Source organism: Cervus elaphus, chromosome 12 (genome assembly GCF_910594005.1).
Source record: "Cervus elaphus chromosome 12, mCerEla1.1, whole genome shotgun sequence".
NCBI lineage: Eukaryota > Metazoa > Chordata > Mammalia > Artiodactyla > Cervidae > Cervus > Cervus elaphus.
Window position 1 is genome coordinate 92,761,854 of NC_057826.1, and position 13,404 is coordinate 92,775,257.

The 13,404-nt window shown below is 36.6% G+C and overlaps 1 protein-coding gene across 1 annotated transcript in view; it reads right to left on the reverse strand.

Moving 5' to 3' along the window:
- Positions 1-13,404, reverse strand: part of POLK (DNA polymerase kappa) — a 77,011-nt gene that overhangs the window by 23,190 nt on the left and 40,417 nt on the right. Inside the window, exons 3-4 of the mRNA XM_043920021.1 lie at positions 8,612-8,731; positions 1,798-1,950 (exon numbers count right to left, since the gene is read on the reverse strand). Of these exons, the coding sequence (XP_043775956.1) occupies positions 1,798-1,950; positions 8,612-8,731 (273 nt within the window). The remainder of the gene's footprint in view (positions 1-1,797; positions 1,951-8,611; positions 8,732-13,404) is intronic.

The window sequence follows — 13,404 nt, forward strand, 5'->3', positions numbered from 1 at the left end:
TTAGGCTTTGCAGATCATGTGGTCTCTGCGGCAATTCCTAACTCTGCTCTTTTAATGAAACAACAATAAGTGAGTGGGTGTGACACTGCTCCAACAAGATTTTTTAAATTTTTATTGGAGTAGGTGCCACGGTGGTAAAGAATCCGCCTGCCAATGCAGGAGGCAGAAGAGATGTGGGGTCAGTCCCTGATTGGGGAGATCCCCTGGAGTAGGAAATGGCAACCCACTACAGTTCTCTAACTTGGAAAATTCCATTGACAGAGGAGCCTGGCTGGCTGCACAGTCCACGGGGTCATGGAATCCGACACGACTGGGCCACTAGGCACACACACATAGTTGACTGACAATGCTGAATTCAATAAAACTTTATTTACAAAATAAGGCAGCAGGCGGGATTTGGCCTGTAGGCCACTGTTTGCAAATTTCTGCTTTAGAATCACATTTCCTTTTCTTTCTTTTTCAATTCTCTTTAACTAGAACAATTACTTAAGAAAAATTAATTTGCAACAGAAAGATAAAATGCCACTCTATCATTTACCAGGTTTATTACATTTTCTTGAGAAATCTGTATGCAGGTCAGGAAACAACAGTTAGAACTGGACATGGAACAACAGACTGGTTCCAAATAGGAAAAGGAGTACGTCAAGGCTGTATATTGTCACCCTGCTTATTTAACTTATATGCAGAGTACATCATGAGAAACGCTGGGCTGGATGAAGCACAAGCTGAAATCAAGATTGCCAGGAGAAACATCAATAACCTCAGATATGCAGATGACACCACCCTTACGGCAGAAAGTGAAGAACTAAAGAGCCTCTTGATGAAAGTGAAAGAGGAGAGTGAAAAAGTTGGCTTAAAACTCAACATTCAGAAAACGAAGATCATGGCATCCGGTCCCATCACTTCACAGGAAATAGATGGGGAAACAGTGGAAACAGTGACAGACTTTATTTGGGGGGGCTCCAAAATCACTGCAGACGGTGACTGCAGCCATGAAATTACATATGGTTACTCCTTGGAAGAAAAGTTATGACCAACTTAAGACAGCATATTAAAAAGCAGAGACATTACTTTGCCAACAAAGGTCTGTCTAGTCAAGGCTGTGGTTTTTCCAGTAGTCATGTATGGATGTGAGAGTTGGACCATAAAGAAAGCTGAGCACCAAAAAATTGATGCTTTTGACCTGTGGTGTTGGAGAAGACTCTTGAGAGTCCTTTGGACTGCAAGGAGATCCAACCAGTCTATCCTAAAGGAGATCAGTCCTGAATATTCATTGGAAGGACTGATGCTGAAGCTGAAACTCCAATACTTCAGCCACATGATGGGAAGAACTGACTCACTGGAAAAGCCCCTGATGCTGGGAAAGATTGAGAGCAGGAGGAAAAGGGGATGACAGAGCATGAGGTGTTTGGATGGCATCACCAACTTGATGGACATAAGTTTGAGTAAACTCCAGGAGTTGGTGATGGGCAGGAAGGCCTGGCATGCTGCAGTCCATCGGGTTGCAAAGAGTTGGACACGACTGAGCAACTGACCTGAACTGAACTGATAACACTGGGGACATTATAAAACACTTCTTTGAATTTGTCTTCTTATCTGTCAAATGGAAATAAAAATTTGTACCTCAAGTGATGTTGAAAGGATTCAGTAAGTGAATACCTGTAAAACACCTAGAAAAATATTCTGATAGAACTGGTAGAGCTTAATAAGGTCTTTTCCCTTCATGAACCAGTAAGGATTACTTGAATATGAATATGTCACGAAACTTCTTTTTTGTCTCCAATCTTACCTACTTACCAGCATATTCATTGATCCTACAGCAATGGGTTTATCCTTCAATTCTGGATTGTCCCTCATTTCTACAGCTGCATAGAAAGCATCCATGTCAATGTGCACTATGGTACTGTTCAGATCCCGGCTCTGTTCCAACTCCATTGCAAATCTGTCAACCTTAATTTTTGAAAAGTTAACACATTTTAGGACTATAATATTGAAATAACAGTAATCATAACACTACTCTTTTTTTCCCCCACTCCACTTGTGGGATCTTAGTTCCCTGCCCAGGGATTGAACCCAGGCCCATGGCAGTGAAAGCACCAAATGCTAACTGCTGGACTGCCAGGGAAGTCCCAAACACCAATCTTATTTTCAGTAGGTGTCTGTTTGTCTCTGTCCATCCATCTGGCCATCACTCATCCACCCATTCCCATACTATCTATATATATTTGATTATTGTTTATTAAGGCTGGTAATGGCTTTTATTTCCAAGAACATGGGCAGTCTGTTCTCAAATATCATTCCCTACCAACTCTTTCATTTTTCAGTACCCACAAGTACATAATAGGTACTTAATAAATATTTACTGAATGAATAAAGCATTCCAACTGCTTATATATCAAATGATTCTACTGCTTTATAAATTTGGAAAACTTACTGTAACTAAAAGCTTCTGTTTAGGTAAAATAAACAACTTCCATCTGACTCATAATATTAATGTCTTAAAATACTAAGAAAGGAAATGTACAATAAATGATTATACTTTGGCATATGATGTTTATATTGAATAGTACTGTACAACTGATTGTCTTAAGGCATGATGTAAACATTTCCTCTGTAGAATTGCTATTTTAAGGCTAAAATTTGATAATTGGTAGTCTATTTGAATCATAATTGAAAATTTAATCTATAATTTATTACTTCATGAAATTTCAACAATAATAGTGAGAAATCTTGATTTTTAAGGAATTTTGTTTCTTTAGAGAAAAACAGTTGGACTGATAAGAAAGAAGACAGAGAAATGAAAGAAATAACCAAAGTAGGGCAGTGAGAAACAGCTTACATAGCAAACACACCCATTCCCAAGTGTTCCGTTCTTGTGGCCTCTACCGTGCAGGCTGCAAAAGCTAAATATACGGTATTCTAGCTTCCTCTGCAGCTGACGGTGGCTATGTGACCATTTTAATCTAGCAACGTATAAGGAAGTCAGTAAGACCCTCAAGTAAAATCATGAAGAGAAGAGAGAAGCAAGCTACTGAATGAAACAGAATACATGAAGAGCGTGGAAGTGTGTCTGGCACATGGTCCAAGTTTAACAAATGCAACTTTAACTCATAAAAGGATCCCTGGAAAACTTCACAACAAAGCAATAAAAAATTAAGAGAAAAACAGCCAGAAATAAGCAAGTGGGGTGAGCTCTGAATGAAATGTGACAATCCCTAGAGAAGGTTTTCTAAAAGGTGGGAGACTTTCATGGGGGTATAATGGAGCCTTTCCCCCTTGTTTGACTTCAACCTTGTTTTCATTCTGCAGAAATTTTCTTTTCAAGGTCTTCTTTCTTAATGTTATAGTGACACTAGTTAACTCCTAGGTACAAGTCAAAACTGTAACTCATTTAATCCTCCAATTAAAAATCATTTTAGAAAAAGTAAAACCAAAAACAAATAAGCAAACAAACAAACAAAAAAAACCCTGAGAAAACAAACAGAGAACTGCAATCCCTCTTTTATAAACAATCACTCTGATTCACATTTGTCTCCAATAGCCACAGTGAGGCTTCCGAGAGGATCCAACCTTGTTTAGCCGGAAACTCGCTGAGTGACCTAGCTGCTCTGTGCCTTCAGGCTGCTGCTCTGCGTACAATGCCCTTCCCAGTTCTGACACCAGCCCTCAAGGAGCTCAGAGGCCCCTCAGTCACACCAGGCCTCTGTCCCCTGTGCCGCAGAATTCAGTGTTCCCTTACTTGCTCTTAGGATGGCACTTACCGTACTAGCTTCTAAATTGTGAGTTCCATCAGAAGAAAGACTATCTGCTTTGAAATTTTTTCCTCATTGGAAGATTAAAAGGTACAAACTTAAAAAAAAAAACTTAAACAAATAAAAGGTACCAACTTCCAGTTACAGAATAAATGAGTCATGAGAATGAAATGTACAACATGAGGAATAATATTATAGTGACTTTGTATGATGACAGATGGTAACTATAGACCTACCATGGTGATCATTTTGTAACATAGAGAAATATCAAAACACTATGTTGTACACCTGAAACTAACACAGTGTTACAGGTCAACTGATCTAATTCAGTTAAAAAAAAAAAGATGAATAAGATTTGGGGTCTAAGGTACAGTATGATGACTATAGCTAACAATACTCTACTGATATGTGAAAGTTACTTAGAATGTAAATCTTAAAGTTTAGCAACATGAAAATAAATAACGGCAACTATACAAATAAATTCCTCATAAAAGAGAAAGGGAAGAGAGACTTATACACCCACTTATATTTATCAGTATAAATTTTATTCTTTTATATATGGACATGATTTAGCATTGAACAACATATATATACTTATTACATACGTATAGTATATATATCTCATTTAAAAAGAGAAAATAGTATTTGTAGAAAAAGTTTGGAGAAGGCTGATTTCACAGTGAGACACTACATCTAATAAATAGAATTTTTTTAACATTATTCCAATTTATCATCCAGATTTAAAATAACTATTTCTTCCAGTACTTCAATTTTATTTTATTTTTTTTAAACATTTATTTTTATTTATTTGGCTGCATAGAGTCTTGGTTGTGGCATGTGAGATCTAGTTCCCTAACCAGGGATCGAACCCAGCCCCCCTGCATCAGGAGCACAGAGTCTTAGCCACTGGACCACAGGGGAATTCCCAGTACTTCAATTTTAAAATAGAGAATGACATCCTGACATTAAAAAGATGTAAACAAATCATGGGGACTAATAAAAACAAGGGTAGATTAACCCAGAAAATGTGCCTAAGAATTGAGTCGACTGAGCATAAGGGAGAAGCATCTGAAGTATCTTAACCCAGAAACACTGAAAAGGAAGAAGACAATAAATAGAAAGCAAGCCAAATGGGGGAATAATAAAAAACCTCTCCTTAGACTCATAAGTTAATGCTCTGACAGTTTCTTCAACCATCTGTTGTCTTTCTGTGCTCACAGCAAGTGTACCGTTGCCAAAAGGAAACCTCGCCACCGAATGAGTCACACATTCCACTTTCCTTTACTATCTCTTATTAGTCACCCTTGTCTGAACTCTTCTTCTACATCTACCAAATGCACACCACCACTGCTTTTTTCCAGTTTCATCTGCTGAAATCTTCATTCATGGTTTCCTTCCCTCCATTTTTCCTTCCAAGTGACTTCCAAGTCATATATATATATCTTGTATATACCCAAGTATATAACATGTACCTAGTCCCTCTCGCTACAGTTCAGAGCCAGGGTCTGTCACAGTGTGTAAGGGCTTTGTTTGGGTCTCAGGCCTGCCACTTACTAGTTAAATGATAGTGGACAACTCAACCCCTCTCATTTTTACTTTATTTGTAAAGAGGGACTGCCATGCTGCAGTCCATGGGGTCACAAAGAGTCAGACACGACTGAGTGACTGAACTGAACTGAAGGAGAGACTAAACCAATTTGAAAAGGTGGAAAGAATTAAAAGAGATACCCATGTAACACACTTATCTAGGGATGTGGTAAGGGCTTAGTGATATTACCTATAGTTTTTAAAGTAGAAATGACATTTGTTGATTATATTATATGTAATATGCAAAATGCTTATGTTAACTAACCCGCTGGTCAAATTAATTCAGAGATACTTATTATCCCCATTTTATATATGAAGCTAAAGCTGAGGAAGATTATGTAATTTGCTCTTAAGTCATAGAACTGGTCAAAATGTTAGAACTAAACCTGGAAATCAGGTTTCTCTAAAGCCTGTACTCTTTCCATTATATCATGATACTTCCCTAAAACAAAAATTTTTTAAAGTATTTAACACTGAAATAAGCTCAAATAGAGATCTAGAGGCATATTTTATATCCATATTATGTCTTATTTACATTTTAAAAATTATTTTTAAAAGATTATACTTAGGAGATTACTTCAGAAATACTGTTTTTCATTTTCTTAACTTAGTATTAACCTAAAAATTGTGGAATAAATCTGAGTTCTCCAAGTCAACTGTTAAAGTGGTCAAAGCGCACTGATTTACTGACTAGTTGCCATTTAATATGACATGGATGCTTATCTATTCATGAGCCCAAGCTACACTAAGATGCTCTGACAGCTACAAAAATGATTATGCTTTTAAGTTTAATGAGGATGGGATCGGGTAGGGATACTTAGGGAGGTTCTGAAGAAACATCGGGGGAATTCATGCCTTCAGAGCTTACTTATTACATATAATAAAATCTGTTTGGAAATTTCATTACTCTAAAACAGAAACACATTTCCCATGAAAACCTCTCTGTTCTTTCAGACCTTCTAGCCTCCTTAGGATTTCCTCAATCCCCTCCCACTTATATAACTTCTTTTAAAGGAAGCTCAAAAACTGAAACAATTTTATAATCAACAAAAAACACACTTCCTGCCATTTCCCTTGCAAAAGATGCCACAGAGCCTCCCATGGAAGAGTCAGCTAAAACCGTAACAAAACGTGAAGTTCTGCTACACAATGTAAGGGATTCTCTATTTCTTCAGATTATTAGCATATTTAAGGATATGAGTTTTTAAAGTAGTATAAACAGCAAGACGTTGCTATGCCACTCCTATGTATTACATCTTTAAAACTTTATTAAAGATATTTGTAGGCTATAAAGCAAAAAGAGTTCCAGAAACTAAACTGCCTAAGGAGTAATATCAATTTAAAAACAATGTTACTTTGGACTGAATGGAATTTCTTTTTAACTTGATGAAATAATGCTTAATCTTGTATGAAAAAAACAATGGATGAAGAGAAAATGTTTTTCTAAAGAAGAGTGGTGAGGAGGAATATTAAACTATATTATTATCATTTAATAAATAAAATTGTGTGGTACATATTAGAAAAATCTTTACGAGTGACAGACAAAAAATATTTATTATACGATAAGATCTATAAATGAGGAGAAATAAACTCTAGAAATGTGAGCAAAGAATATTGCCTTGGACTGCTAGTTGAACCCTGAAGTCTACTCTCTTCCTTCCATAGTAATAGATTTTTAGTTGAGCATATGGCCACCCACTTAGAAAATATATTTTATAGCTTCTCTTGCACTTAGGTGTGGCCATGAAACTCAAATGTGAGCTAAGGTAACATGCGTAACTTCTCTTTCACTAGCTTAATAGCAAATTACTTTCCTTCAATGAAGTTCTCTCCTTTTTCTTTCTTTCAATGTATAACAGAACCTGAGTCTCTAAATTACTACGGTGATCAGAACCACCAGAGCAGCTGGGACTACTTAACCTATAATATGGGAAAGAAATAAACTTATCTGAACCATTATATTTTAGGGTCTCTTGTGCCAGTTACTTAGCCTATATCCTAACAGAATAAAGGAGGCTACTCACATAAGAGGGAAATACTGATGGCTAACTTACATATGAAAAGACATTCTTTCTCTGTTGTAATCAAACGAGGGCAAAGTAAAACAACAATATTTTGGACATTGTATCAGCAAAAACTAAAAGACTGATAAAGTTGATAAAATGGAGTTTTACACAAGTATGTGAGGAAACCATCATTTTTATGTTGAAAATGTAAAATGGTACAATCTTTGGTGAAAATAACAGGACAAGAGTGCAAAGATACATGAATACAAATGATCATCACAATATTATGTACCTCCACGGACTGACCTGCCATGAAACATTAAAAACGATGATTTGACAAATTATCTTTAGTCATGATAGCAGACTACTCAACATAGAAGATAAAAAACTAGCTTGTGCTCTAGGAAAGCATATGTCCAAAAAAGACGACATACTAGTTTGGTAAAGAAAACTAAATTTATAATATCTGAACTCCCATCATGAGAAGAATTTTATAGCACACTCGATTAATGTTATAAATTTATTGCTATGTTATAGCTTAAAGTACTTTGTAAAACTGAATCAGATTTTGATAGAGGGTAAAACTCTCTAAATGTAAACTTTAGTTTTACTGCCTTGAGTTCTCATTCTACCACCTAATGCCTTATAGACTGGCTCTTCTCAAACTTTTCTATTGAAATAACTTGTAATACCACAGGAAATTGAGCATTTATTCCCCAAAGATGCCAAAGAAGCCAAATGACCCCAAACTTTTAGAAGTCTCGTGTTTTATCTTAAAAATTCATGTACATTTGGCATTTTACTATTTACATGACTTTTTGTTTTACTATAACACAATTACGTTTCAAAGTACTTCTAAATTTAATTAGTTAACATGTTCCCCCAAATATTTTTTGAAAAATTAGTTTTTCAAAAAACATGTCACATTTATCTTGGGGCCTTTTCCAACTGCAACATATGATTTGGATTAAATCCTAGCTCTGACAACTACCCGTCATATGAAGCTGGGCAAGTCACTTAACCTAACTAAGGCTCCATCTACTCTCCTGTATAATGGAGGTGACAATGTTTAGGTGTGCGTCTTTATGTAAAAACATAGAGCAATTTTTTACAAAGGTGTATGCACATTTGTTAAATTTTTATGCTTTACAATGTAACAAACATTTACATTTCACCTTGTTTTCAGTTATAATTTGGCCATGATGCATTTTAACTACCAATTATTATTCTATCAGGGCCTACTATATTTAGCAATTGAATTAATACCTGTAATTGTGCCTTCCTCAGCTGCTGGCTGGTAATTTGAGCTTTTTGTTGCAACATATTTTCAATTCGTTGGTTGACTTGCTTTTCTTTCTTGAGCTCATTTCCATAAAATCTGGACCCCTAATGTAGGAAAACAATGCAAAGCATAAGAGAAAGGGCTGAAGGAAAGCATCACTATGAACCTGATGGCTAAGAGTACAGGCTCTAGAAAGAGAATGGCTTGAATTCAAAACTTACCTCCATTACTTACTAGCTCGGTGATCCTAAAGTTCATCTTACTATGCCTCAGGCTCCCTAATCTGTAAAATGAACTTATAGCTACCTAAATCACAAGATTGTTGTGAGGCAGTAAGCACAGTACAAACTCTTCAAGATGAGTACAGATCTGCATTTGGGAAATAAAAGCATATCCTAGGTGGGATCCTCCGGGCACATCCAAGGATTTAGTCAGCTGGGTCATCAATTATCTCCTTTACTTTCATTGTAAATTTATGGTAAAAAATTAACTAACAGAAACCTCAATTAAATACTCAGAGATCAGAAGAGGGAGCTCTGGCCCCCTTTGATGATAGCAGAAAGCATCAAAAAAACCTTTCCTGGCAACGACTCAGGCAATGAAAAGTCATGGCCTCTGTTTACTATATACCCTTGCCAACTTCCTTTTCTCCTCTTGGAAAGAGTTCTTCCCTTCATTTTTGCTAAGCACTTGCACGTGGCTTACCATGGCTGCAGTCCTTGAACTGCAATTCTCTGCTAATCTCAAACAAAGCCATCATTTTTTTTAATGGAGAAATAATTAGCAGTCTGTTTTAGGTAAACAGTACTTTTGAATATTTAATATTAGCCATTAAATAAAATGTAGAAAGTAACTTTTAGAAAATAATCTATCATTCCATCAGTGAACATACTATCTACCCATTTATAAGACTGATGGACATTGAGATCATTTTTACATTTTGGCTATCATGAAAACGGCTGCAATGAACAATTGTGTACATTTTATGTGGTCACATGTTTTCACCTTCCTTGGATATGTACCTGGGAGTAGAATCTCTGTGTTACATGGCAACTCCCCACTTAACCTTTTGAGGAACTGCAAAAACCATTTTCCAAAATGGCAGAAGCATTTCACAAGACTACCGGCAATGTATAAGGATACCAATTTCTCCATATCCTTGCAAAATCTGTTACTGTTTGTCTTTATTACAGCCATTCTAGGCTATAATACTCTGTATCTCATTGTGGTTTTGGGTTTTTTGGGTTTTTTTTAGCTACACTGGGTCTTCATTGTGGCATGTGGGGGGCATCGTTAGTTGTGGTCCATGGGCTTCTATAGTTGGGCTTAGTTCCCCAACCAGGGATTGAACTCACATCCCCTGCATTAGAAGGTGGATTCTTTTTTTTTTTAATTTATTTATTTTAATTGGAGGCTAATTACTTTACAATATTGTGGTGGGTTTTGCCATACATTGACATGAATCAGCCACAGGAGTACACGTGTCCCCGACCCCAAACCCCCTCCCACTTCCCTCCCCACCCCATCCCTCTGGGTTGTCCCAGTGGACCAGCTTTGAGTGCCCTGTTTCATGTATCAAACTTGGACTGGTCATCTATTTCACATATGGTAATATACATGTTTCAATGCCATTCTCCCAAATCATCCCACCCTCACCTTCTCCCAGAGTCCAAAAGTCTGTTCTATACATCTGTGTCTCTTTTGCTGTCTTGCATATAGGGTTGTCATTACCATCTTTCTAAATTCCATATATATGTGCTAATTGGTGTTTTTCTTTCTGACTTACTTTACTCTGTATAATAGGCTCCAATTTCATCCACCTCCTTAGAACTGACTCAAATGTGTTCTTTTTAATAGCCATTATGTATATGTACTACAACCTTCTTATCCATTCATCTGCTGATGGACATCTAGGTTGCTTCCATGTCCTAGCTATTGCAGGCAGTGCTGTGATGAACATTAGGGTACATGTGTCTCTTTCAATTCTGGTTTCCTCGGTGTGTATGCCCAGCAGTGGGATTGCTGGGTCGTATGGCAGTTTTATTTCCAGTTTTTTAAGGAATCTCCACACCGTTCTCCATAGTGGCTGTACTAGTTTACATTCCCACCAACAGTGTAAGAGTTCTGTTTTCTCCACACCCTCTTCAGCATTTATTGTTTGTAGACTTTTTGATGGCAGCCATTCTGACCAGTGTGAGATGGTACCTCATTGTGGTTTTGATTTGCATTTCTCTGAAAATGAGTGATGTTGAGCATCTTCTCATGTGTTTGTTAGCCATCTGTATGTCTTCTTTAGCCATCTGTATGTCTAGTTCTTTGGCCCATTTTTTGATTGAGTCGTTTATTTTTCTGGTATTGAGCTGCATGAGCTGCTTGTATATTTTTGAGATTAATTCTTTGTCAGTTGCTTCATTTGCTATTATTTTCTCCCATTCTGAAGGTTGTCTTTTCACCTTGCTTATAGTTTTCTTCACTGTGCAAAAGCTTTTAAGTTTAGTTAGGTCCCATTTGTTTATTTTTGCTTTTATTTCCATTAATCTAGGAGGTGGGTCATAGAGGATCTTGCTGTGATTTATGTCAGAGAGTGCTTTGCCTATGTTTTCCTCTAGGAGTTTTATAGTTTCTGGTCTTACATTTAGCTCTTTAATCCATTTTGAGTTTATTTTTGTGTAAGGTGTTAGAAAGTGTTCTAGTTTCATTTTTTTACAGGTGGTTAACCAGTTTTCCCAGCACCACTTGTTAAAGAGATTGTCTTTTCTCCATTGTATATTTTCCACTCATTTATCAAAGTAAGGTGTCCATAGGTACGTGGATTTGTCTCTGGGCTTTCTATTTTGTTCCATTGATCTATATTTCTGTCTTTGTGCCAGTACCATACTGTCTTGATGACTGTGGCTTTGTGGTAGAGCGTGAAGTCAGGCAGGTTGATTCCTCCAGTTCCATTCTTCTTTCTCAAGATTGCTTTGTCTACTCGAGGTTTTTCTGTATTTCCATACAAATTGTGAAATTATTTGTTCTAGTTCTATGAAAAATACCGTTGGTAGCGTGATAGGGATTGCATTGAATCTATAGATTGCTTTAGGTAGTATACTCATTTTCACTATATTGATCCTTCCAAGCCATGAACATGGTATATTTCTCCATCTATTTGTGTCCTTTTTGATTTCTTTCATCAGTGTTTTATAGTTTTCTATATATAGGTCTTTTGTTTCTTTAGGTAGATCTACTCCTAAGTATTGTATTCTTTTCACTGCAATGGTGAGTGGGATTGTTTCCTTAATTTCTCTTTCTGTTTTCTCATTGTTAGTGTATAGGAATGCAAGGGATTTGGTGTATTAATTTTATATCCTGAAACTTTACTATATTCACTGATTAGCTCTAGTAATTTTCTGGTGGTGTCTTCAGGGTTTTCTATGTAGAGGATTATGTCATCTGCAAACAAGAGTTTTACTTCTTTTCTAATCTGGATTCCTTTTATTTCTTTTTCTTCTCTGATTGCTGTGGCTAAAACTTCCAAAACAATGTTGAATGGTAGTGGTGAGAGTGGGCACCCTTGTCTTATTCCTGACTTTAGGGGAAATGCTTTCAATTTTTCGCCTTTGAGGATAATGCTTGCTGTGGGTTTATCATACATGGCTTTTACTATGTTGAAGTATTCGTCGCTCAGTGGATAAAGAGTCTGCCTGCAATGCAGGAGACATGGGTTCGATTCCTGGGTCAGGAAGATCCCCAGGAGAAGGAAATGGCAACCCACTCCAGTATTCTTGCCCGGAGAATCCCATGGAGCCTGGCAGGCTAAAGCCTATGGGGTTGCAAGAGTCAGACATGACTGAGCAACTACGCACACAGCACTCGTGTTCCTTCTATTCCTGCTTTCTGGAGAGTTTTTATCATAAATGGATGTTGAATTTTTTCAAAGGCTTTCTCTGTATCTATTGAGATAATCATATGGTTTTCATCTTTCAATATGTTAATGTGGTGTATCACAATGATTGATTTGTGAATACTGAAGAATCCTTGAATCCCTGGGATAAAGCCCACTTGGTCATGATGGATGATATTTTTTAATATGTTGTTGGATTCTGTTTGCTAGAATTTTTTTAAAGGATTTTTGCATCTATGTTCATCAGGGATATTGACCTGTAGTTTTCTTTTTTTGTGGCATCTTTGTCTGGTTTTGGTATTAGGGTGATGGTGGCCTCACAGAATGAGTCTGGCAGTTTACCTTCCTCTGCAATTTTCTGGAAGAGTTTGAGTAGGATAGGTGTTAGCTCTTCTCTAAATTTTTGGTAGAATTTACCTGTGAAGCCATCTGGTCCTGGGCTTTTGTTTGCTGGAAGATTTCTGATTACAGTTTCAACTGTGCTTGTGATGGGTCTCTTAAGATTTTCTATTTCTTCCTGATTCAGTTTTGGAAGGTTACACTTTTCTAAGAATTTGTCCATTTCTTCCAGGTTGTCCATTTTATTGGCATATAGTTGCTGATAATAGTGTCTTATGATCCTTTGTATTTCTGTGTTGTCTGTTGTGATTTCTCCATTTTCATTTCTAATTTTGTTGATTTGATTCTTCTTTTTTTCTTGAGTCTGGCTAATGGTTTGTCTATTTTATTTATCTTCTCAAAGAACCAGCTTTTAGTTTTGTTGATTTTTGCTATAGTCTCCTTTGTTTCTTTTTCATTTATTTCCGCTCTAATTTTTATGATTTCTTTCCTTCTACTAAGGAACCTGGGGTTCTTCATTTCTTCTTTTTCTAGTTGCTTTAGATGTAAAGTTAG